Source organism: Netta rufina, assembly GCF_964035555.1.
Source record: "Netta rufina genome assembly, chromosome: 1".
Taxonomy (NCBI): Eukaryota; Metazoa; Chordata; class Aves; order Anseriformes; family Anatidae; genus Netta; species Netta rufina.
In genome coordinates this window covers 27188440-27215932 of record NC_140123.1, presented here as the reverse complement: position 1 = coordinate 27215932, position 27493 = coordinate 27188440, and the positions used below count along the sequence as shown (strand labels likewise).

Here is a 27493-nt window from a genome sequence, read left to right as displayed (position 1 = left end):
CAGGTCTGTGATTTCTCTACTCTTCCCACTTCTCCATTTCTGTTGGGTTTTTCCCGTCCCTGACTCTTATTTTCTGAAGCCTTCAGCATTGTTTTAAAACCTCTCAGGGACAAATAAAACAGACAAGGCCATTACTCTGCTACCTGGTGGGTAGCACAGCATCTCTGGGTGAGGATTTCCCCCTCCAAGCCTGAAGCACCTCTGTAGTAATGAGCCCACCACCTTTGATCAGATCGATGGTGCCCCTGGTTAGCACCACAGCTCCTTGCTGTGCCACGTGATGGCAGCTGGCAGGCAGCTACAACGCCTGCTGTAGGATTCTGTTCTTGGGGATTTCTGTTGTTCTTATGTTTCGTTGTGTTTTGCACTCAGACAAGTGATTCCCTTATTGAGTTTATTCACATACTATGCAAGTGTACCTCTCTCAACATACACACTTTCCATTCAGCCTCAAGGAACCAGTTATATGCCCTATGTTCAGCGACTACTGATTTGGCAGATAACTGCTGCCCAAAGTTTAGATCCCATGCTTAAACTTGCTAAAAGCCCAGGTCAGGTGCATGCCTGGATTTCCTGGAGAACATATACTGAGCAGTAGTGGAAGGGACTGACATAATTACTTTTCTCTAATGGGGCAACAGACAAGAAAAAAAAGGACAGAGGGATGATGTCAGGAGAAGCAGTAGGAGTGTGACCTTAAAGAGGGAAAATGAAGTACTTCACATCATGATTTTTAACCAATCCCTTTCAAACGCTAAAGTACATCTCAAAGCAGCAGATGATCTTCATGTGCCAGCTCAATTTTACATGTACACTGCAGGCTCATTTTTAGGTAAATTGTGAGAAGAGTTTTTAAATCACGAGAACCAGAGAGTCAAAGTCTGTGCCTCATCTAAAAACTGGTTTTGCTTTGCTTGTAGATATTACTATACCTTCAAGTGACAGATGGAAGTGTGAAAACTTTCTATCATCCTTGAAGATTCACACCAGCTTAATAGAGAAAAAATGTGAAAGGAAAAATCATCATTAAAATGGTCTTGAAAGGGATGACTTCCAAATTATTGTCTGACAGCTTCTCCAGATGGCTTGAATATCTGTCAGATATGAGCGGCATTCATTAGAGATGCCTAGAGGAAAAAAAAAAAAATAAAAAAAAATCCAAGGTTTCTTTTTGGTCAGAGAAAGGGGAGAAAGTAGAAGAGAAGGGGAAAGAAAGGAGGAACATATTTTAAAGATTTTTTTTTTTCCCACTAGAAGGGAACCGCACAACAGACAGGCAGCTTTCAGTTCTGTTGTTATTTTCTCTCAGCAGTGCACGGATCATTCTTGATCCATTCCTTTTCTTTGTTTCTAGGTGCAAATTCAGTGTGTTTTCCCAGTGGCCCTGGGCTCCTTCCAGGTGCAGAAGGCTTCCCAGGAGACCACAGCCAGGCAGACCGTCCTTACCTGCTGCCCACAGAGGTCCTTCCTGGTGCCTAGGCAGTCCCTCTGGCTGTGTTGGTAGGGTATAACTGTAGTTGGGATGTACAAAGAGGAATACAGTTTCCAGTGTCCGTGCAAAAAGCATTGAAGACACTTAAAAAGGCCAGAATAAAGGAAAACTATTATTGGTTCTGTTCCCATTTGAAAATGCGTTTTCTAGCGGCAAGACTTGGAGGCTAAGTCCAATGCTAAGTGCCCCACTTACTGCCATTATGACCTCTCTTTATTGATCAAACTGATGGGTTTTCCCATCAGATTTGTCTGAATCATGCACTTAGGTTTATCCTATTCAAGGGAGAAGGAAGGACACTGGGAAAGGTTTGGCTTTATTTTAACAGATTTTGGTGATGCAATGATCAAATGGGCTGGCACAAAACAGAAAGGAGCCATGAAGCAACTGGACACACTATGACTTCAGTAAGAGAGAGGAAGAGCTGAGCCTGTAAACCAAGACTTTCTAGCTATGTACTGTTATGAAAATTACAGACAATTAATTTATGGTGATGACTACAAGGGTTATTGAAACACATTGTTGGGTGGAGGCTTCTGTTCAAGCCACAGAAGCAGGCTGAGGACTGCCCACCGCAGGGAATTGCAACCTTCAGGTTTTGTGCATTGGCTTTTCCTGATCACTGTTGGCCTTACTGAGCCCATTGATGTAGGAAAATCTGGTTATGTCTCTCATTTTATTAATCCTTCTCTAGCTATTGTTTGAGAACTGCTGTTCCTGGGGTTATTAATAGTGGTTGGTATTTACCTCTTGGAGGAAGCGGATTGCTACACGCCACAAATCACGCCTTTATCACTTCAAAGATGAAACCTCCATCTGTGCCAAACCACTGATATAATTACTGCCCCTTCCCTACCACCCCCTGCTCAGCAGCATCAGCTGTGTGCAGAACCTGCTAGATGCAATTATTTTAAATCACACCTCCGGACAAACAAGATCATCTTTCAGATACTAAGGGTTGCTAAAGTACAACCGGGCGTTATACCTGCAGCAAGAGTGACAGGGAGGGCAGTGGAGTGGATGAGGATCACTCTGGTTAGTCTATCACTGAGGTGTCTCATCCCCTGGTTTGTAGTGTTACAACTTGTAGGACCTGGGGATGCTGCAGCTGCAGGGAGTTGTGGTGTGCTGCTTGTATAAGGTCAGTGCAGTCAGCCAGGAGGGGCAGCAGGGCTCGCACAGCTGCAGGTTCACAACAGCTGCCGTGGTAGAAACCACTGGCTCAGGGTTTGTAAAAGCAGGTCCAGTGTTTTGTGTTGAGAAGGTCTGGGCAGCTCTTCACCTAGCACATAGGCTGGTTTTAGCTCGCTTTTTGGAAGTATCCACCTCCCTGCATGGACTATAAAAAGAACCAAGTGGCTAGATGGGACTCTTAAACATTGAAGCCAGGCTCTTAATTCCAGCTTTGCGTAGCCAAAGTTGGCTGTGTTTAAGTCATGACACTTACAACAGCAGTGTTTCATGGCCCCTCAGGCTCAGCACTGAGCAGGAAGCCCTTTTCACTCCTGAATGCAGAACTGCTCCAGAAGAGGTGGTCTGGGACAGTGCCAACACCTCCACTGGCACATGGTGCAGCATCCCAAACAGCAGCCATGTGCCACCAGCACCTCTGCTGCCTGCTGGCCCCATCCCAGCAATCAGCACCTCAAAGCTTCAGCCCCTTTTTGAAGTAGCCATTTAGGGACCTGCACATTTCCTTCCCCTTTCTATTTCTTTTAATGACTGTAGCGGATAATGGAAGATGACAGATGATGGTAATTACAGCACTATGGATGTTTTTTTTTCCTTTTCTCAAGGAATGTTATAGGTATCCTAAGCATTTTAAGCAGCTGTAAAGATGGGTGTGGTGCCCTGGGTAGAATAGCTAGCTAAATACGTTAACTGTAGGGCAGGCCGGGATGTGACTCGTGAGCTAAACCAGCCACCTCTCTCTACTGAAGCAGCAAAATTAGCTTAAGTTTTTCTGTTGGGTCTGTGGCCTTTCTATTTAATTTACTTAACCGAAGGTTGCAGCTATTCCATGGAATCTGCGTTCTCTGTGATTAAACAGATAGGATGAGAGCACATGTATGAATTATTAGAGATAATAGTGTGCAGTCTTTTTGCTTTCCCAGGATCTGGTCCACACACTGAGTTGCTTACAAGCATGAATGGATTGACTGGAAGCGGAGGAGGGGCTGAGGGCTTTTGTCCAAGTCCTGTTAACATCATGGGCTTTGAGGCACACCCCAGATTTAATGCATAAAATAAGGGTGGTGGTACTAGCCCTGTTGCAGTCATGCGGAATCCTGCTGAAAGCAATGGGACAGATTCTGTCCCATCACACACATGCAATCATGCATATATATGTACCACAGGGTAGAAGGCAAAACTTGTGCAATTTTAAAGTCTAATGACTAGTGGGCTCTAAGTCTCAGTGGAAATGCACAGAAGGTAGGTCCATGCGTTGGCCCTCACCCTGTCTGTGAGAAGAACCAGGAACATAACTGCTTTGTCAATAGGTTTAAATCCATAGCAGCCTACCAGTGCCACTGCAGGAAACGTTTGAAGGTGAATCAAAACCAATGGAATAACAGATATCACAAGAGATGTCAAAATGACAGCTTTAGGAGTTGTGGCCACTTGGTACTTGTAACAAAACCAGGTGCAAGCCTTTTTGCCCGATGGCAATGTGTCACTCTGCTCCTGGCAGCCCCTTCAGCCTCTGGCAGCTTTTGTGGTTGCTAAAAGGAGCGTGTGTTTGCCCATGGCTTTCTACCTTGACCTTAGCATGTAAGCATGCTGCCCCTTGCACCTGGGGACCACACCACAGCGATGCTAATCCTACTTGGACCTTAGAGTCTCTTGGGTATGGTGTTACATGCTCTGCTCCTGCTGTCCTTGGTCATTCAGAAATGGGTTCTTGGTAGAGGGGTCCATGGCGACATTGGCATTGTGCTCCATGAAAGAAACTCAGCCCTGCCAAATTTCATTCTCAACTGAAGAAGCAGTTGTCCCATTTATAGAGAGTTTTTCTGATGCAGCACACTATTTTGTCTGTATTGGGTTTATTCGTTTCTGGAAGGCACAGGTAGTGGTGAGGCAGTGGGTTGTTAGACAGTAATTACTCTGGTTATTAAACAATATGGGCTGGCTTTCAGGATAAGCACCCTCATGGGAGTGAAGTTACGTCTTTGGAGCAACTTAACATTACAGTATGTTGGACTACTAATGTATTTTTAACTGTATCTCTGGGGTTTTAGTATAAAAAAAGATCCTGATTCTATTCTCCTAGTACATTCTCAACCATCCCCTAATTTAATTTTTTGAGATTTAAATGACTTGATCAGAGAAAAGGGCTAGACATTATGTCTGTGCCTAAGCAAGGCTTACATTCGAGGCTGTTACTCTGTAGAGTACATAAGAGTTTCCTGGTTTTGTGAAAGAAACAAGGAAATCTAGGATTATTTCTAATAGTAATTATTCTTATCAATCAATAATAATTTCATTTTAGACCAAAGGAGAGGCTAGATTTTAATTCATGACCAGATACTCCCATACGAGGTACTTTAAGAACCCATAGGTTTTAAAACTGGCACAGCCTGACCCCCAAAATTAAATTTTGACTGAAACTGGGCTTTGAGTTTACAAAGATGTACTTACAGAAAAGGGACAGAGGGTATGAAACGGGGGTGAAGAGGCCTGGCTGAGGTTTGGTAGCCAAGGCCTGCAGCCTCTGTATGTAATTTAGCATTGAGGGCAGGCGGAGTGAATTGGTACAAGGTGTTTGGAAGAGGATGTGCTCTGGAGGGTGGCAGAGGAAAATGTTGTGATTAATATTCGTGGGAAAATAAATAAAGAAATAAATAAAATAAACAACCAACAAGCAACAAACTATTGCTGCAACAAAACTCAAAGGGAGCTGAAAACAAACAGCCCTCTGTGAATGCAGTGTGCACCAGAGACTATTGCCACCTGAGGAGAGTAATTGGCTAGTGCCGAGCAAGAGCTTGTTCTGGGTTTGGAAGGGCAGCATTGTCATGCTAATAGTCCTTTCACTTGCCTGCAGTGCTGCTGTTGTGCTCTCCTGGAAGAGTGGGGCAGAAGGCTTTCCCAGGACCTATTTGTGCAGAAGGGCTGGCTGCTGCTCCGCCTGCCCTCCTACCCCTGCACCCACCTCCCTGCCCCTCGCAATGCAGCCCTTTAAGCATTTGTGAGGGCTGGGACCCAAGCTGATTGAAACGAGGCGATAGGGCTGGCCAGGGCTCCATCACCCTGTGAGACTCTCTCTGGTACCTGGGTGCTCATCCTCCCTTCCCCAGCCTTTCTTATCACTGATGGTGAAGTGTCTCCTTGCCCCACAGGGTCCTGCCCCACTCACTCTATGCTCTAATTGTTTCACAGTGCCCTTCTTGCTTTAACAGCTCATGTGAGAATCAGTCTTTTTTTTTTTTTTTTTTTTTTTTTTTTTTTTTTTTTCAAGAATCTTAAGCTGTCATTGACAAATATAGACTCAGTTTTGGCTGAAGTTCTCTTGTCTGAGAAATATCCTTTCAGATAATTTAAGTGTAAGGTACTCTCGTTTACATGGATCCTACCAGCTGCTCTCAGCTCTGCAGCCCCAGGGGAAAAAAAAATCAGATGATACTGTGAATGCTGCTAGTGAGAACATTAAAAGCAACCATATCCAGGTCAGGTGAAGTTCTGAAAATGTCTAGCATTCATGTGCCCTTAATTGCTTTTCTGCCTGTACAGCTGTGGGTCAATGCACCATCCGTGAGGGGCCTGCCTCCAGAATTTCTTTTCTATTATATAACATAGATATGGAGAGAGGAGCAGGCAGAGGCTACTCAGTGAAGAAAGGAAGTAGACTTGAGTAGCAGGAAGAAATTTGAATTTATAGGGGGAAGTTCTAATATTGGGCCTGACCAGGGGCAGGTAGGCCTGGAGGAGCTGCTGGGTTCCTCTGCTAATAGCTAAGGTGCTAAGAGCATCAAACATCAGGAGAAAGATGGGACAGAGCTTCTTTATGTCTTTAAGTGAGTCAATAAAATAATAAGGTGATTGCTATGTCTTACTGGAGCATCAGCAACATGAAAAATGTAGATATCATCAGGATAGAGACTGTAGAAATGTAGAGACTGTAGAAATGTGCAGATACGTCCAGGCCCTGAGTCAGAATCACCCTCAGGACTCCTGTGAGACTGGTGTGACATCCCCAGGGCCTCTGTCACCACATCCAGGGCTTTGTTGCACTAGGAGCATACCACCAGAATAGCTCTGCCAGGGAGCACATTGTCTCTATTCCTATTGCCAAGAGAGGAAAAGTGAGGTGGTGTGAGCTCAAGGAATTTGCTCAAAGCCATACAGCTGTGGTTGTAGGGCTTGAAACCCTGTCCCAGCCTACCTAACAGGTAAAAGGCACTGCTGAAAACCCATGCTGCGAACTTCCTGAGGAACTGTCTGCCTCTTCATCCTGCAAAGTATGAGGTACACCCAAGCTGTTATCTACATAGTGACTCACTTCCAGTCTTATAAGATCTGACACAAAGGAGGTAAAATTAAATGATTTAGTACACATTCAACTATTCTCTTTAGGCTGTCCTTGTTAAAAAAAAAAAAAATAACAGAAAGATCTTTGCCAGCTACACCTGCTTTTTGGCAACTGCTGCAGTGACAGCTGAGAATGCAATATGATAAAAATGCCACTTCTACGAAATAATCATGTCCCGTTGAGTGATTCCCAGCAAGATCTGGTGAAGTAAAAGACTTAGCTGAAGCACATCTGTTCTGGACAGCATGAGGACTGGCGAAAGCAAAGCATACTGTGAATGCTAAGCTGAGCACAACAACAGGTAGAATGGCTCAAGAGCTCGGTTGTTTTGCTGAAATAATGTGAGAAAACTTTGTGCAGCTTGTACCTGCAGTATGAATTGATCAGGTGACATGAAATGACTCTTCCTTGACTTTTGAAGGGGTGAAAAATAAAGGAAAACAACGAGGGATTAGCACAACTGTCAGTTCACTTTCTCCTGTTGGAACCATGATAAACTCTGGTTGATTGTTGTTTTAATTAATCAGAAGCAATCAGCTTGTAAATGCTGTGATTAACACAGCTTCTGTTTAACCCCGTGTTGAGTTTTCCAAGCAGTGTATGCAACAGTTCTGCAGAGACAAGGGAAGTTTAAAAGCTCTCAGACAGAAGCTGAGGTTGGCATCTGATGCTGAATAGCCAAGTCTGCCTCCAGCACACCAACCAGCTGTAAAACCATGTAGCAGATTGAAGCAGTACAAGCCCAAATGATTTCCTACTGTTCTCAGGACAAAAAGAGTGGTTTTTGTTTGTTTGTGTGTTTGTGCGTTTTGTTTTAAATCTGAGATTCCCAAGGGGCGGCTTGTGTAAACTTCTATTTTCTGTTCTCTTGTAGGTTTGTTGATTGGCTCTGGTTGTGCTCTCTATCCTCTTGGCTGGGACAGTGAAGAAGTCAGACAAACTTGTGGTAACCTTTCCAACCAGTTTGAATTGGGTAAGTCATTATCAGAGCATCTCAGGGACATTATACTCTTCTGTTTCTTGTCCATGAAAGCAAAAGAGACGAGTGCAGTCTTGGAGGAACAGCCCAGTTGTGTGCTGTAGGGTATTCATATTGCATGTTTCTGACGTGGTGCTAAGGCAGGGGACTTAAGGCTTCCTGGGAATGTTTTCCAGCAGAATATTATAAAATAAATGAAGAAATGTATGTACGTATATTTATATTTAAGACATCAGATTTAATAGTCTTGCAATCGGTGAGTTAACATCCCTAGAAATCAGGACAGGGACAGATCAGAGATATCATGTCAATGGGTTGAGGTAATTCACAATAAGAGCAGTTAACTATCTTTGCAGTCTGGCATGCTTATGGGCTTCTAAACTAAGTGTAGGAGTATGGTTTTGGTTACTCACAACCTCAGAAAGCTGGTAAATAACATTTGCTCCCTATGACAGACTTTTCTGCAACAAGCAACTGGTCTTAGTGGTGATGTCTGCACTGAGCTAAATGAGAGCCAAGGATGCGGTGAAGTTGGGCTCACACCCACACAGCATGGGGTGAGCATCTTGTAGAGAGCTCATTGGGGTGATAGAAAACAGAGGCCCAGCAGGGAGCTAAGGATTAAGCAATGTGAATGATCAGGATCTGATTAAATGAACATGCAAGTCCTTTTTTAGTGAGAAGGGTGGATGCAGATGCTGCTATCCTGCTCTATAAGTACTCTTTGGTCCTGTGTCACTCGAGGAAGAGAGGGATCTGCAATGATCATCCCAGCCCTCTGCACACTGAGCTCCAGCTCCCAGGAAGGCATACACACATCTCTGAGATCCTGCGAGCTAAGCCTTACAGTTCCTGTCAGAAACTCTTTCCATAGCTTTGTGTGGACAGCTCATGGAAGCCTGGCAGTAATCACAGTGCAAAGAACAGTGGACAGAAACGTTCTCCTGGGGTTAAATGCAAACCTGCTGCATTGTCTTTTAATTTTGTCCTGATATTTTGGGCAGGCTTCAAGAGCAAGGGGTTTTGTTTCCAACTCAGAGATGTTTCTTCTGTCTGGTGGAACTAGATGATCTTCAAGGTCCCTTCCAACCCCCAAAATTCTATAATTCTATGATTTTCAAAACAATTCAGATCAAAAGGTAAAGGATTGCACAAATAGCTTCATATATCTATCTATCTATCTATCTATCTATCTATCTATCTATCTATCTATATATGTATATATATATATATATATGGAAGAGATGCTTCAGGTCACCCTCCCCTACACTATTCGTGTGGTGTATTGCAGTGCATTTGTTCTGGCATGGGACCAGAAATTCTCATTACCAGCAACAACATCTACCTATACCACTGCCACTGCTGATGGTACCAGCATCTACTTAATGGTGTTGCTCAGGGAATGTGTTATGTGCCCTAGTACCTTTACCTTGTTATTCTGAACTTCAATATCCTTTTGAGCTATTAATGTTTAATTTTCTTTTCAACAAAGTATGCAAAATTTGCTCCCATGACACCTGCTTGTACCTCCTGACAGCCTGCCCCTTCCCAGGCTTCACTCACCACTCTCCCCAGAGTGCAGAAAAGGGTTACCTTTCCAAGTTCTTTATCTGAAAACCCATGAGGATGTGGGTCTCACACCAGTGTGAACTCCTTGAGGACAGTACTTAGACAGCTACAAACTATAACCCTAAACACAGTTGTGCTCTCAATCAAAGCACTCTCTGAGACCACCTTCAACACCTGCTTCTTGAGTCATTTGTTTGCCTAAATTAAATTATTTTGCCATTAAAGGCAGTGAAGAAACCCATGTGAAAGATTTCAGCTTTCCTTCTAGGTACACATAAGTGATATAAGAAGGGACGTACTATATTAACTGTGAACGTGTGTATGCCTATTTTATTCTGGACCCGTGTAAGGCATGTGCTCTGCATGCCTAGACTTGGTGTCAATGCTGATCTGCAGGAATCACATGTTAACACATTCATTAACAGATTATAATGAGAGCTGAAATCTGCTGTAGTGATTTTCACTAGGAAGCTCTGCCACTAAAACATTTCTTTTCCACATACACCAGCAGTAAATTTAGATGTGTGGCTTTGATTTTTTTAAGGTAATGTCAGTGCTTGGTTGATGCTGTGTTACCAAGGTCATTTGTGAAGAAGTCGTACTGTCCAAAGTCTGTTTAATAGCCATGATGCTCATCTCACTTGATAAATATATTTTGGTTAATGATAACCCAAACCCTCTAGTAGTTTCTGCATCATTAGAGATTGGTTTACTCATTATAGCCTGCAGACCAAAAATGATGTTTCAAAGACTTAATCTCACCAACTCTCAAGACAAATTTTAGTAATTATTGCTTTCATTTGAATATTTAATTTGATTAAGCCACAATGATATGCTTTCTATTCCCGAGTCTGTGAAACGAGTTGCCTCAAGATCCACGCATACATGCACTGCATTCAAAACCTTCCCTTAGGAGCTGCTGTGAACTCTGGGCTGACTTGCTGATGGGGTAAATGGTGGCAATGGGAGTGCTGGTCCTGCTCCTCCTGCTGCCAGGGGTGCTAGCATGGACGGCAACAGAAGCCTGATTTGGTGCATGTGGTTATGCTCAAAGCAGAGGGATGTTGAACACGAGACAGCTTCAGCCTCCTCTTCAAGGATGGCAGAGCAGCTGGTGCAGCATGGATGAAGGGAGCCTTGGAGAGCAAGGGTGTTAGTAAAAGTCAAAGCTTACCAGATTTGACCACAGAGCCAGCAAAGATAGGGCTTCAGCAGCTAGTAAGATTTTCTGGGGACCTGCAAAAGATAAGATGAAAAAAAGAAAAAGGTTGACGTTGGATGTAGAAAAGAAAAACCAGGAGCTGCATCTACATCACAGGAGAATGAGAAGGGCAAGAGGCAGGTGCAGAGGAGGGATTGCAAGGATTCAGTTGAGAAGCAGCTGGATTGTGATACCTGAAATGTAATGCTAACCAGAAATATTCCAAAATTAGCAATTAAATGAAAATGGCTTTAACAAAACACGACAAAAAAAGTCTGTTATATGCTCATAACTAGATAGAAGAAATAAATAGCAATGCTAAGAACCCATAAAAAGCCTAATCCGTAGTGGGTGTGCTAGATAAGAAATGCTTCTCTGTGTCTTCAGGCACTCTGAAAAGGCATTAGACTAATAGGCTCTCCAAATAGTGCTGAGATAGCCCAGATTGTGAAGAGGGGACCCTTGTCCTCCGCCCCCATCAAACACACATTTCTGTGTAAATTCCAAAGCAATATTTAAAAAGGCTGCAGGAAAAATAACCATGCCTTTCATTTACATGTAAGTGGATTAGGTTATTCTCTTCTAGAAAACCTGAGCTGACATTGTGAAATGCCCAGAGGTTTGCTGCTCTCTTTAAAACTGGATATTTGTTTTTTATTAACTGAACTATGTCCAAATGGTTTACTTAAACATTTGTGTATTTAATTGGTCTAATTTTTTTTTTCAACCAAATGAAAGCATTTGTACAACTCGATCTCTAAAAAGAGGACTCATTCTTCAGTTGAAGATGCTGTGCCAAAGACAACCCCATTTGTTGATTAAATCACGTTCAATAGATGAGCTGTTTTGCTAATGAGGATGGGGAGTAACCTCTAAATAGACTTGTGCACCTGTAGAAGGACCTGCTGTCTGCTCATCTCAAGCAATCTGTTTTTACCAACATGGAAAAAAAAAAAAAAAAAAAACCAACACAACGATAAATCAGGACTTTGACAAACGAACTCTGGCAAATTTTGTTGCAGGAAGGTTGAGGTCATGTTGTTCCTGGGTCTCTGTTGTGCACCTCTGCTTGTGACTCCCAGCTCCCCAGCATTAGGTGGGACCTGTGTGGAGGCAGTGTTCCACCTTGGCATCCTAGTTTGTATCCTGGGTGGAGCTGAGATCCCACCAAACCATGAGACTATGAGCCAGAGAAGTCCTCTGGTGATGTTTTTCGGGTGGTAACTCGTAGAAGGAGGGCAATATTAGTAAATAGGGTGAGAAGAAAGGTGTTCGTGTTTAAAACCAACATAATAGTTTGGTCAGTGACTGGGTGAAAGTCCTTTTTCTAATTACCATTGCCTTAGATAGAGACTGGAGCTATAAACTACCAGTGCACATGCTAAGTGACTGCCTTTTTCTTCTACCAAATGTTTGAGGAAGGATTGCAATCTCTCATCACTGTGCAAACTGTTATTGTTGTGCTGCATTATTTACACCCCAGAGTCACCTGTGAGCCCATGCAGGACAGCACTGATGTGGCATGTCAGGCTCAGCAGTACAGAGCTGCTGTCTGAGGGGTGTGCACAATCCTGTGGTCTGCAAAAGGAATTAGCAAGCAATTTCCCCAAAACAACCATCTTTATAAGCATATCATACAACACACATTCAATTTTGCTGAGCTCGAGGTACTAATGCCTTGGTTTGTTTTCATTCCTAAATGTACCACAGAAGAATAACAGCTGAAAAATGAGTTTTTTTTTTTTTTTTTTTTTTTTTTTTTTTTTTTTTTTTTTTTTTAAGCAGGAAATTCATTAAAGTGAGGGGGCCTGCCTTAAAGTAAGACTGCATCAGATATTTGCAAAGGAATGCATATTTTGCAAAACTTCAACTGTGTGAAGAAAACTTCTGGACTTGCACATATTTTTTAAAGGACAACATGGGTGTATATGTGTGTTTACATTATAATTGGCTTTGAATGTCTAAACTCGGTAAGAGACTTCATTTTAGGCCATCAATTTCCCTAGACGCATATGCAGAGGCTGCTCAGTTGTTGCATGCTTATCTCAGTTGTGATGGGTGTGGAGGTAGCTAAATCCCACAGAAAGTGTTGGAGAGGACAGGACATGTTCAGTTTAATTCACAAAATCAAGCCTTGTTTGGCATCTGGTAAAACAGCAACACAAGACCAATACCTAAATGCCTGAACAGCAAAATGCTTATCTAGAGTGAGATTCATTTGTCTAAACGTAGATGACTCATGCCATTTTAGGTGCCCTAGGAAATTTAATCTCACCTCCAGCTGCCACTCCCCTACCATCAGATGTAAGAAATGATATTATGCACTTACCTTATTAACCCGAAAGGATGAAGACTCTACATTTAAGATGAACTTCAATTTTTAAGTTGAACTACATCAAGAAAAAACCTCTTCCTTTGAGGGGATACAGTGTACTTGGGCAGCCAGGGCTCAGCCTGGGTGATTAGTGCTTGAGAATATTTTATGTCCTACTCCTTTTTGTGAGATATTACTTTTTATGTTGTGTGTGTCCTGCTTCAGCTCTCTTTTTATTTTTATTATTTTTTCTGCTGGTTGATCATTTATGCTAAGGAGCATCCCACAGACATAGCTTGGTGTGCATACATACCTTTTGGGTTCACCTTTGAGTTTTGTGATGCTTTTATTTGCTAATAAAGTAAATGAAAATTGCAGATCTGGCAGCAAGGGCTTGAACAACTCAGGCATGGCTGTAGGCACGCTATGCCCTGCCTACCCACCTGGGTGCTGCTGCCACAGCCTGCCTGAAATGCATTCTGTGCTTGTTTGAGTTCATGCCATCCTTCCAAGGCTGGGAACATCCCCTTCCCTCTTTCTTCTGCAAGTCCTACTAGATCCTCTCCCGTTGTTTCATGTTCTCCAGCTGTCACGCTCCGTTGCTGCCCATCATGCACAGGGACATCCTAGGCCTGGGGCAAGGCTGCAGCAGCAACCAAAGCAGCCCAGGCAGATGGCTCCAAACATGCACCTTTGCTTGTCCTCCGTGGTGGTTCGTCTTTGAACTGCTGTGAAAAGGCTCTCCTGGCCATAGCGGTTGTCTGGAGAGCAGGTTAAAAAAGTTAAAAGGCTGGCTGTTGTCCTGAACTAAACAAGCAGTTGAATTGTCCTCAAAAGATCTCAGAAGCTTCTCTGTGCAGGCAGGGCTATTTGTTTCCAAAAAATGTTATTAAGGTTCGCTTTTGCTACTTTTAGAGTGCTTGAAATATCTTAAACAGGACTGTTAACTTGATAATTGTTGTTTTTTTTTTTTTTTTTTTTCTATAGAAATATTTGAGTAAATGATCTTTAAAAGCAAACAGTGCAGTTACTAAAACAACAACATAAAACAAAACAAAACAGAACAGAACACAGAAAGCAGTGAAAAAAAAAAAAAAAAGAAGCTTTGTCAACTAGTTAATTGGCCTTAGGTGGCATCATTTCAGCATCTGGCTGAGTGTTGACATACAGTGCCAACACTATCAAGAAAAGTGTTTAGAGGGTAGGACAATTTATTAGAATCTTATTAAAGGCAAGGGCTTCAAAGCTGTATGTTTATGAGCAGTCTATCTGACAAAGCTGGGTTCTTTGTTCACAGATTCTCTGCAAACAACTCAAACGGTTTTACCAGTTAAGTTTTTTTGACTGTGGCTGAGTGCAGTTTTTGTAAGCTTGCCTGAGCTACAGCTGCTGAGTTCTCAGATAAATGCATGAGTCAGCCTACGTGCTAGTAAAGAAAGTGTTTCATCAAGGAACTTTTCCTCTCTGGTGCTACCCAGCTATCTTTTATTCTTAATTCTTTGTAAGCCTCTCGTGATTATGTCAAGGTCAAGGTATTCTGTCTAACCTAAAGGACTTACCTTAGTTGCCTGAGCCAGACCATGCAGGGACCCTCTGGAGTCAATGGAGACAAGCAGGAATTTACAGATGGGGACCCAGACCACCTGGGAGCAAGTACCTGCTGCTTCTTATTGCTTGAAAAGGGCAACTGAAGTAGTTAGTTGGGATCCCTTAATAGTTAAAGGAATTTTAAAATAGGTGCTACTAGGGTAGGGTTCACCATATGTACCTTAGATGACTACCTTAAGATGAAATGCATCACTCTTTATAACTGGCTTTTTCTCCCCTTTGTCTCCTGAGGGAATCTGGAGAACTAGTCCAGTGTGGATTTCTGCACTGTGGATGTCCAAAGAGAGGTGAAATTAAGTTAAGTAAATTAACTTAGCTGCACTAAGTGAGCTTTCTGCTGACTTCTTTTAGTGAGCTAGGAGAGCTCTTCATTGCCAGGACATGAGTTATTTTTCTCTTGAGATTTTGAGCATTGTAATTGTTACAAGGTCATAGAATCATAGAATGGCTTGGGTTGGAAGGGACCATCTGGTTCCAGCTCCCCTGCCATGGGCAGGGACACCTCCCACCAGACCAGGTTGCCCAAAGCCCCATCCAGCCTGGCCTTGAACACCTCCAGGGATGGGACATCCACAGCTTCTCTGGGCAACCTGTGCCAGTGCCTCACCCTCTGAGTGAAGAATTTCCTCCTAACCTCTAATCTAAATCTCTCCTTTTGTAGTTTAAAACCATTCTCTTTCTCCTGTCATTGTCTGCCTGAGCAAAAAGTGGCTCTCCATCTTTTTGTAGGCCTCCTTTAAGTACTGAAAATCTGCAATGAAGTCACCCTGGAACCTTCTCCAGGCTGAACATCTCCAGTTCTCAGCTTTTCTTCATTGGAGAGGTGCTCCAACCCTCTGATGAACTTTGTAGCCTTCCTCTGGACCTGTTCTAACAGCCCCACATCCTTCTTGTGCTGGGGGCCCCAGACCTGGATGCAGTGCTCCCTCCAAGTGGAGCCACACAAGGGCAGAGTAGAGGCTTTTCTGCCCCCATCCTGCACACCCAGGCAGCATACTTGTACTCTTCCCAGGCCACATGTCCCTGTCTTCCCTGCCTGTGCATTTCCTTCTTGCACCTCAGTCTGACCAGCATGTTGTTGCCCACCCATGCTGGTTCCCTTCCCTTGCTGCCTACTTTTTACCCAGGGGGGTGGAGAGTTCTTGCGCTCTAAGGAAACCATCCTTAAAGAGTTGCCAGCTCTGCTCAGCTCCATTGTCCCTGAGGACAGAGTTCCAGTGGATCTCATCCACTAGATCTTTAAATAGCTTGAAGTTCACTCTTCAGCGAAGTATTGAAGAGGTATGGGACAAGGTATCGGTTCCCCTTCCATTGTTCCACCTTACATTCATGCAGCAAATTTGAGTTTTTATTAAACAAAATCATGCAATCCTCCAAAGAAAGGGAGATTTAGTCACAGGAGTGTCTGCAAACAGCAGAGCTGGAGAATTTCAACGTTGTCATTTCCTTGCCAGTTTTACACTTCTGAACTTTATGAGACACCATGCATTTAATTACATACCAAAATGCCCATGCAATTGACTTGACCAATTATAATTAAGCAAAATATCTTGATCTGTACATGTGAAGGAAAGAATACATTTTTTAAAAGACCTTGAGAAAGTCCTACCCATACAACAGACAGAAAGAAAACACCTTCGCCAAATTCATTATTGCATATTAAACTATTTGTTCAGCTGCATTTTTACCTTACATAGAGTACTTTCTTTGTTTCACGAAACTACTTTAATCCTTTCTGGATGCATTCCAAGTTTTGAGTTCTTTTCCTGCTTTTGTAGCTGATTTCACGTGATGGTTTTTCATTGTGTAACTGTGTCAAGAAAAAAAAAAAAGATTCTTCAACTATTTAATTTATCTTGGCTTTGTTTCAAAATAATCATGCCTTCTTATTAATTAGCTGATTATCTTTTACATTCATTCGTGGCTTTCATATCTCCAAATCCCTGTATATTCCTTAACATCACATTCCTTGCTTTCTTCACTGATTACTTTTTCCAACACCCTCGTTGATTACATGAATTCACATTCCCCTGTAGTACTGGACTCTCATATGAAGCTGTTAATTGGAGTTCCTGCACAGGCTTTTGCAAGAAAGAATTGTAGGTTTTATTTTTAAAGCTGTATCATTTGTATTCTTCAGCCTGGGTAGTTCTAAAAACCTTTTTTCTTCATCTTGGAAAAGAGGCTGTAGCTAGGGTTAAATGATTACAGAGTCTGCCAAATACTGGCAGTCTGCATGCCCAGGATAGTCTTAACATTAACAGCAAAGAAGGTGCAAATATTTAAGAAACTTAGCCTTGCAATTAACAAATTTGCATCCAAGACACTTTCATATTCTGGATATTTTCCATAAGTGTCATTTATTGGTTATTTTAGATGAACATCATATGTTATTTCCAGGACCTTGATAACTATGTGTTTTTTATAAGACATCACAAATAGAAATCCTGGTAAAACTCTGCTTTGGCAACTGGATCCTGGCACAGCTCCACAAGAGATCAAGTATCCACAGAGTTTTTGTTGCCAAAGTTCACTCACTCCCAAATTTGTCTTAATCTGTATTTGCCTTATATATTGGAGCGTGAGAAGGAACTAGGGGACACATATCACAGCCTTGAAGATTACCTTAGAAATCAGGAAAAGGCAAAGAATTGTTTTCTAATAAGCTCTTCCATCCAAAACTAACCTTTCACATTCTTTGACTTCTTTGAATGTAGCAAGTACTGTCTTATATTCTATGGGACTCCTTTCTGTGGAGTCTTCTTTTCATACTGTCCTCATTCACCTTGCTTTTGTCCTTTAAAATAAGGGGCTGCAATTTCTTTCAGTCCTTTTATAAAAGAGAGGAACATCATGTTGCCACTCTTGTCTCCTTTTATTTGCTTGGAAAGTGGCCATCCAGCCCAATAGCTGTGAGACCTATGATTCTCTGATTTCAGAGTTAATCATGACACTATTTTACTGCCAATCCCAGTAAAACCAAATGTGAAAACAGAGTTCTTAATGGTCAGCTACAAATTTACCTGAGCTGACTTGGACAGCCCTGTTTCACTGAGCAACCAGAAGGCAAGAGCTCCAATTATTTATGCTCTCTTCCCTGCCTTCCCCTCTCCTTTCTTTCCTCCTTTCCCCCCAAAAAGGATCCAGAACTAAAAAAAATATAAATAAATAAAAAATGAAGCTACAACTTCTCCTCCATAGCTGTTAGGAAAAGACTATTTCATTAAAAGCAACACCACTTCTGTGCAGAGAAAGAAGCTGCTGTGGGCACATCATCTCTATCAGCTAGAAGAGTACTTGAACTGGTGGGGAATTTACTTTGGCATGAAACCAGATCAGCAATCTTATGAGCAAGAACATGTACACATTCTTGCATGCCTCTCCACACCCCCCAGCAGACTGGCACACTTCTACATGTATATACGTATTCTTATGCACCCTTGAGGAAAACAACAGCTTTTGTGTTTGCATGAAAATTGACAAGTTTTCACTTAATTGTTTTAATTCTATCAGGTAGTCTAGCTTTTTATTTTATAGATTTGACATAAATAAGGAAAATGGGAAACTGCAGTGCAACGTTTCTAACATTTAATATGATGGGCTCTATGAAAGTGAAGTGCCCTACTTGATGGTGAAATTTAAGCCCAGTTCTACAAAGCACTTAACCATCTCCTTGCTTCTGAATACATGACTAGCTCTACTGATGTCAGTGAAATAAAAGCTGAACATGAGAAAGGGTTCTTCAACAGCACTTGTTATCACCTGTTATTGCAATATTTGTAAAACTACGAAGTCAGAAAGCAAAGTCTATCTTCTCTATGATAAAACATTTCTATAGGTGTATTTCTTCTCATTTTGTGTTGCATTTAATTACTCATCAACCCTGCTTTTTATAAATCTTCATGTTTCTTATAAATTGAGAATTTAATATCACAGTGAAACAAAAGTAATTCTGCAATTTAAATTGCAGTTCAATTACCCAATTATTGACAACTAACAATATTTCTTTAGGCTACAGTGGATTAAAATAGCTCATACACATATTAAAATGAGAATACCAGAGCAGAAAAATTAACTTCAAATTTATTTTTTTCCCTTGTACAGTACAGCCTTATAAAAGGGGTACCATTATTTCAATTTGACATGCGGCTAGCAGTGTGGACAATCATTCAACAGGTGCCTTTGAAATGGATTCTCTCTGGTCTTATAGCTATACTTAGCTATGAACTTAGGACTTGGCTATACTTAAAATGAAAAGTATGTCTAAGTCCTATACCCTTAGACACCTTCCCCGCTGCAGGTTCTTATTCAGCACAATAGCTTGAAATGCTGTTCTGCTCAGCGTCATCCAAGCACAGATCAAACTATTTTGTCTAAGGCCTCCCATTGCTCCTGACACAGGCTGGAAATAATGGCCAGGTTTATTGCTGTGTTATTATTGCTCTAAGGTCAGGCTCCCTACTCGTTCATCCATTGTTCCGCACTCTCCCGTTCTTGCATTTGTTCGTCTTGACCCAGCTCACACTTGTGAACTGCATTGCATTTGTTAGATCAAGAGGCTGCCTGCCATGCCTTAGAGCACTAAGTAGGACAGTGGTCCTTAGGGTAAATGGAGCATGGTATGGAGAAATAAATGTTATTCTCCTCATCCAAGACTGAAATGTGCATGTTGTATTTGTTGGCACATCTCTGACACTGACTTAACAGTTCTTTCTTTCTTCTTAATATGTATCAGGTGCTCTTTCCCCCTCTCCCATGGTTACTGCACAAAAGTTGAAATAATACCACACAAAAGGTGAAATTTACTTCATTCTGTTCCATATAGGTCACAGCTTTGGGCAGTGCAAGCAGGTAAATCTTTAAACTATTCTTAAAATAGCGTTTTAACATTTATTTTCTCTACTTGGAAGCATCACGATGAGAAAGATTTAATTTTTCAAGCTGCCACTACAAGTCTTTAGTAGTTTTAGAATACCTAGCTGTTCAAAAAAACCTATCAGTTTTTTTTTTCCATAGTATCAAAATAAATGCTTTAGCACCTCCCACTCTAGTGTAAATACTATAATTTTCAAAGCAGCCCAATGGATTTAGATGTACAGTATATGCTTATTTCTGGTTTTGAAATTCTCAATGTAAGCCATAGGTTTGTGTGCACAGGCAAAGGAATTGTTCTAGACAGGTCTGTCTAGGAGCTGCTGTACAGTCAGACAAGGATCAGTGTCAGAGACATTGTCAGGCACTTGGCGGCTCTTTGTGGTTTCTGATGGTCTTCTCTGTAGGAAGTCAGACTCTTTGTGTGGTCTTCTGTAATGGAGCCAAAAATGATGTCGATATACAGAGCATAACAAGATTACAAAACCAAATAAATCTCTCTCTACTACAGCACATTAAGGAGAGAGACTAATGAGCCCAAACCAAGATCTCAGCTTCTGAAGTCCTCCGGTCATGTCAGGATTTTTGTTTCATTCGACCTTTCATTTTAATTAAAAAATTGATACTTTTGAAGAAAAGACGCAGTATACTGTGTGCTGTGGTGTCGCCCTGAGATCTTCAGAGCAGCCATGAGCATAAGCGTTGCCTCCCACTGACATCTCTTCACAAGGCTGCCAGTATCCTGCAGACAGTTGATGGACGTGCTGTTTGCCTTCAGGCATGTTAATGCATTTGACGTGTTGGGGTGTACAGACATCTTGTGTATCTTGTGCCTAAGGCAGGATTAGCAGACTTGATAATTGCCTGACCCAAAGCCTGACCCTAGAGCACACCATTAGGACAGAGTACGGACGTGCCACCTGTTTCAGCTCTTTCTAGCTGGAAACTGTTTTTACCTCCTGTTCTCTGGAGGGGAGGAAAATGAGTTTTGCTGCTTTTTCCAGAGGGTGGAAAAAGATGTTGTATTTCTGCTTGTACCTTACTGAGAGCACTCACTGTTCAAAGCAGGGAGGTGTCACCCAAGATGGGGACGCTTCAGTTGAAGGAGAACTTCAGTTGTAATGAGTCCCAAGCAGTCAAAATCGAGATGACCAACATGGTGCAGCCAAAGTGAAAATGACTTTTGAGATGAGCTGAAACTCTGAGGAGTAGCAGCAGTCACTTCTTTATTTTCTGAGAGCTCTGCAAGGAGGCTTAGTCTCTTCAGTAGCTGTTGTTTTTGTGATCATCTAATCTACTGCATGCACAGTGGTGCCTGGAAGGGGAACAATGACTTTATGGTTCACTGTGGGATTCCCCAACACTATGCACTGGTGATGACTTTGGCTCCATATGGATACTGAAATCTTTGAATGCATTCAAGGCCATATTGTTGTGACACTATTAAAACACACCGGATTAAAGATCTGTGAAGTTTTAAGTGGAGCCATTGGTTAGGGACAGAGAAGTGTCTTGCTTTTTGCACTTTAATTAAACTTGTGCTCACTGGCACTGAGACCTTAGTGGGAGTTAAGCATCAGTCCTTAAGTCTGTTCTGTTTGTGGTGGCAACTTGTGAAAGTACTGGGATCCACTGGGATCTTTACTTGCACTGCACCAGCACACAACCATTTTGCTGTCACTATTAGTCCTACACTGTTATGATACCAGTGGTGTGCTGATGTCTCTGTCACTGCTCTACGTGCACACTGCCTGCTGACCCTACTGGCAGGGTACGTAAGAGGCAGGACTTGTAGACTCCACTTGTATAGAAGCCCCTGTGCTCCTTCACCCTGGAGAGCCTCTGTTTCATCTCTTGAAAATCCATTGTCCTGGTCTTTATCTCACGCCATATCATGCTCTGCCATATGGAGACATCTGCCATACAGTCCTACTGCATGAGATGGTGGAGCATGGCATGGCAGGTATAGCTGTGCTGCATCAAGTCCTGCCCCAAATCAGTCTTCTTGGAAAGCAGTTTTCAAAGGCCCTTCTCATTGTGTGACTACACAGGCAGGAGCACCTTCATCACAGATGAACCCACACATCCCGAATATATGCTTAGAGGTCTGGTAGCTCATTTATTTGGTCAGTAAATGCATACCACTAGAGCAGAGACATAGGAGAGAAAATAGCTCCTAAATAATTCTCTGCCCTGCCTTCCTCAAGGTTTTGGTTGCAGGGGCAAAGCAATAAAAGAAAGCATTTCAGTGTGGCCTGGTCAGGATTTACGCTGGTGGGATTGGGACATGATTGTCCTTGTCACTTGATGGCTTGCACTTGGGTTCAGTTTGAGTGATGGCAGAGGTGGATCTGCCTGGCTCCTTCTGAAGGGAGCCAGGCCCCATCCTGTATGACATGCATTGGCACTGGGTGTACTGCTGGAACAAACAAGTAAACCCTCAAAAGCTGTCTGGAGAAGGAGAAAATGTGAAAGGGGGGAAAAGCCCTCTTCTGACAGCAGCTGCTGTGGAAAATGGTGCCACAGGCTCTCCTTGGCCTTGGTAGGCCAAGGGGCGCCTTCTCCACTGCTGACATATTTGTGGAGACAACAACCTCAGATTTCTCAATCATCTCTCTCTCTGTTTCCCTTGCAGGAACCTGCGAAATTGGCTGGGCTTATTACTGCACAGGTGGGGGTGCAGCCGCGGCCATGCTGGTGTGCACCTGGCTGGCCTGCTTCTCAGGCAAGAAGCAGAAGCAGTACCCCTACTGAGCGGCCCAGGGTACGGGCTGCCACCAGGAGCATGAGGGGCTTGCAGGCATCTTCTGGACCACAACGACAACAAAAAGGAAATTTTTAAGTGCTTTCACTCTGAAGCGGTGCAGGGAGGGATGGTGGGTGGTGCTGGGAGCCCTGGGGAATGGGGTGGACTGTGGACCAAAGCCACCCCACCAGGTTGGATGGGGAAGGGCTTCTTCACCAGAGCGCACCTGTGGTCTACTCCACAAATACATGACTGTGTAAGCAAGGAAAGCTCCATTTTGGCAAATTGTGACATTCTGCGTGCACCAATTAATTGAGGGATTGGTGAAAAGATGGTGCTGGAGGCCTGGGGTAGTAAGTACCTGGTGGTCCCTTCAGCACGGTGTTCCTGAAAGCACAGACACACACACGGATGTTAACCATGGCACAAAATGAGTAGAGAGGAAACCTTTTTGGTGCGATTCTTCTTTCTTTTCCTTTTATTTTTTATTTTTTAACTTCTTTTTGGTGGTTTAAAATTCAGTGTTACAACACTTTTTAATCTATACATTAAACTTAATAAAAGGACCAATAAGCCACTTTGTCAGTATTTCAGTATTTTGTATATTCTCTACACATTTCTCTTCCCCAAACATTTAGCCACTGCTTATTCAGCCCTATAGATCTTTTATTAAGCCTCTGCGTTTTCAGCGTTATTACAAAAAATGCAACATAATAACTTGGCATATGTAGCCTTTGCCTATAGTACTTTTATGAAGTGCAGTAAATGGACGTTTTTCTGTCCATTGAAAATTCCACTTACAGTACTGTAGAACTCTGTTGGTTCTGTACGACTGACAGGAAAACTTCTTCCAGACATAGATTTTTGTCGCTGTTATGTTTAGCTCATTGATGTTGTATTGTGCTGTACCATGTTTATTATTTCAATATTCATTTTTGTAAAAATATATATATATATAAATGTGCTATTTTATGTTTGTATTTGAAAAATCTCTGTAAATAAATTTTTCCTTGATCAGTATTTGCAATTTGTGCTTGTGTCATGGAAATAATCATGACTTTTAAACCATGCTGTATCCTTTTTCCCTGTAAAACACATACATTTAGGGTTCAGTTGCATTGCCCGAGGATAGATGTCTATTATCACTTGAGACGTGCCAGCATATCCAATAGTTTTGCCTGATGCTGTTAGGCAGGATGCAGGACTTCAGGGAGACCTTCTCCATTCTGGCTTGGCAGCTGTCGACTCAGCATCTTACGCAGTGCTGTGTACCCCCGTTTAGTCGACTGAAACAAGCCCTTCCTTTTTTAATAGCAGCCACACTGATTAAATGCCTGCCAGGAGGTAATCCCTCCACAAGGCACTGGCATACATGCATACAAAACTCAAAACAAAAAAGTTATTTTCTTTAAGAAAAAAACAAACATGAAGAATAGCAATTTGTAAGAGCTTTTCAATCATGGCTTTAACTGATGTTATTCTGGTTCAAATGTGTTTTTCTGCTCTGTTTTCTCGATATGATATTTCTGTCATTGTGTATTTCAAAGCTACCATGTATGTTTTAGTTACAGTTCTTCTGGTTCTTCTGGTTGAAGCTGTTGTAACTCTGAAATTGTGCAGTTGCTCCATACGTTACTCTCAGCAGCTTTTCAGAGGTTTGTAGAAATAGCAACGTCAGTTACAGAGATCAATCCTGATATTGCTGAACTGGATTTTATTGAGTTTCATTATAGGCTAAGCAGTATTTATTCACTTTATGGTGCTGTGTGGTGAATATAAAATTGTACGTTACCCTTCACAAATTAGCCCATAATAGCCACATCACATCCAACTACAATTTTGCTGAGAACCACACCAACCATGCCATGGAGATGTGGGCTTGCCTCCCTGTAATATCTTCCAGTGGTACCAGCAGCAGTAGGACATTGAGCACTGCACTCTTCCCTCCTGCTTCCAGGTTTTCTAGGCTCACCCCTTTTCACAAGTGCTCAGGGCCCTTCCAAACCTGCTGCTCGAGGTCAGTGGCATTCCATATATCTTCATGGTAAGTACAAGATTGCCCATTGGAGTTGTGAATTGACACTTTATTAAAACCAAGAGAGGTATAAATGCAACTTTGGCTGTGGTTCCCCTGGCGCCAGCTAGATCTTTCGCAAGTATCTCAGAAAAATGCTGCCTTTCAACGGCATGCAACTGTGGAAACATGTCTTTCCTTCCACTGATATTGCAGTTTGCTGTACAAAGTTTCAATGACTTGGCTATAAAAATATGTGTTATTATTCTAAATTTGACCCTCCCTAGATTATATCCTTGTCCTTGCATCATAGAGAACATTTTGAATTTGTTTCGATCTTCCCGTGGTCAGGTTCTGGCTTGATTTATCATGATAAACTGGAACTATGCAATTACTTCACAAAGAAAATTATTTTTTTGTTTTGTTACAATGCCATACAATATAACATGACTGACTTTCTCTGAATCTGTATACAATCTCCTTTTTAATTTGGAGTTGAATGAAGTACTGATTTTTAATAATCAGGCCAATGATATATGTGCTGCACCTGCTCTGTAGCTGGTTATCATATAACCTTCAGCTGCTGTGATATGAATAAACCAATCACAGCTTAATTAGGTTTGTCTATATTCATTTTTGTTCTGATATCTATTTGCACTAGAATATAAATAACATTTGTTATCATGGTTATCACAGCTACAAACTCCAATAACTTTGAACTGGACGAAGGACTGCTTTCAGTTTCTCAGTATGAAGTGCCAATTAAATACTTACAATATTTACTATGCTTAATTTTTCATTTATTTATTCTTGAAGATGAGGAGCTTGGCCTTATATTTGTCAAAACAAAAGATGTTAGCTTGGGCAGACTCCTAGATTATTGAATGCTGTCTGTGCCATTACTGGCAATTGTATCATGTAATCCTGTTCAGAAATTTCTCAAGCTCTGTTTTAAAACTATTTCAGCAGTCTTCCCTCTACTACTACATTGTTATTTCAAAGTCTCACTCTCTGGGTAATTTGACATTTTCTATGTTCCAGGTAACCCTTTATTCCAGAGCTCACTGGCAACATGGAGATCAGTGGTCATAGTACGCTTCCGACAAATACACTGAGGAAGCAGCAAGTTCCCTCCATCACTCCTAATACAGGATCTATATAGAAACAAGTCATATGGCCATAGACTGCTGTTTGGTATCAGAAAATACCTTAAGATAAGTCACGGGATAGCTACAACAAGGTAAGTCAGGTGGGAATGGTCCTCAGGAGGTCTCTAGTCCAACCTTCTGGGTCATCATTAACACCTCTGTCCCCCCAACCTGTCTTTTCACCAAACCAAGTAAATACCAACCCTTGGCCTCCTCACACAGGACAAGCCCTCTAGCCATGAACTTGATTACTTCTGCTGGACCCGCTCCAGTTTGCTGATGTCAGACTTGTAAAAGTGAGTCCATAACTAGACACGATGCCTACGTGTGTTCTAACAAGTGCCACAAGAGGAGGACAATCACTTGTCTGCAGATATTGTCTCTGCTCCTGTCAATGCAGCTCAAGAAGCTGTTGCCCACCATTGCTGCCAGGTCACACTGCTGGCTCCTACGCAGCTTGCTGTCCCCAGAATCCAGGTCCTTTCTTTCTACAGAGCAACTCCTTGGTGATGCAGTCCCCGGCCTGTGTCACTGCAGGGGCTTTTTCCTTCAAAAGTATGGAACTTGGCATTTGCCAAGCCTATGTGAAAAAACATGTTAAAATCAGTGCAAATGATAACCACTGCTCTTCCCTCAATCACAAACATAGTTTTTATCATATAAGTCAATGTTTAGGTCTGGCAGAATTTACTCTTCATAAATGCATGCTGATTGCTCCCAGTCAGTGAAACTAGGTCACAGGGGGTTACCAGTGGAAATGAGACTGGGTTGCTGTTGCTTTGTGGGTTTAGCTTTTGCTTTGAATAACCAAATATGGAAAAATTGGTCATCAATAAAGCTAGAAATATTCAGGGTAGAAGAAAAAGTGAACTGTGGAGGTTCAGAATTTATACATAAATTTGAGTGAGACAAGTGGAGGTGGAGGAACTTGCTGCAATAGCTTATTTGCATAAGTGAGGTCTTTGGGAATGGCTTCAGGAGAACACAGATTGAGTAGGAAACTCTCCCACATGAGCCTCAGAGAGCTGGGGACTTTCATCTCCCAAACAGCATGGTGTGTAGTGCTGAGTTTCTTGTCCTGAGCATTATTTCCTGAGAGAGAAAGTGCAAATTCTGTCATTTAAGCGTTAAGTCAGAGGGAAGCTTTACTGAATAAATATGAAGCATGTGAAGGCCCTGTCTGGAGTTTGAGAGGGCATTGTGCTCTTTGTGTAATAAAAGACATTACTTTTCAAGACTTGCATGTTAACAGATGACTCAGTTTTTCACTAAATGCCATAGACTTTGCTCCCTCCCAAAAATACCGATGTATGTCTGTGGAAAAAAAAAAAAATGTTTTGACTCTGAAATGAGAGTTAGCTGGCTCCTGTGTTGGTTTAACTCCTCTATTTCCTTTTCCGTGATAGAAAATTCATAAACCAGTTGCAACTGCAATTTATCTGTCATTCTAGAGTTTGAAATAGTCTATGGAAAACATCAAACTGAATGACAAGACAGATAATCTGTACATCAAAATAAGCATTCATTCTCTTCTACCTACTTAACCTTTCAGAGAGACAATGGTGAAATTAGATATGTCTTTTTTTAGAAGAGACATTTTAGTGTAATCCCTTAAGCAGACAGGGTTTTAAATATATGCCTTCTAGTAAGTATTAAGTGTTTTTATTATTGTTATTTAAATAATGGTGGATCAGAGAAAGTGAGGAAAACTTTGGAACATGGCTTCAAGCTCAGTCCTGTCAGTGGCAGGAAGCATGGTTATTTGGTTAAACATAACTCAGTAGCTTTTTCTCATGTTCCTCATCAAGAAACAAAATGAAATCTATAGGGGTGTTTTAGCTAATTTACAGAGATATTTTCACTGAGAAAGGACAGAATCTGACTCCTTTCAAGGACAAGCTTATGGCCTTTTAGTCTGCTAGATGTATCTGCTAAGAATATGAGTATGTTAGGGATATGCTGTTACGATGAGCATATTAAATGAAGCCATCGCAAGGAAAATGTTAATCTGAATAGA

At 41.9% G+C, this 27493-nt stretch overlaps 1 protein-coding gene across 1 annotated transcript in view; it reads left to right on the top strand.

The window, feature by feature from the left end:
- Positions 1-22322, top strand: part of LHFPL6 (LHFPL tetraspan subfamily member 6) — a gene marked incomplete at both ends in the record, with an annotated part of 134830 nt that extends 112508 nt beyond the window's left edge. Inside the window, 2 exons of the mRNA XM_084305841.1 lie at positions 7900-7998; positions 22204-22322. Coding sequence (XP_084161967.1) covers positions 7900-7998; positions 22204-22322 — 218 coding nt within the window. The remainder of the gene's footprint in view (positions 1-7899; positions 7999-22203) is intronic.
- Between the last annotated feature and the right edge of the window lie 5171 nt (positions 22323-27493).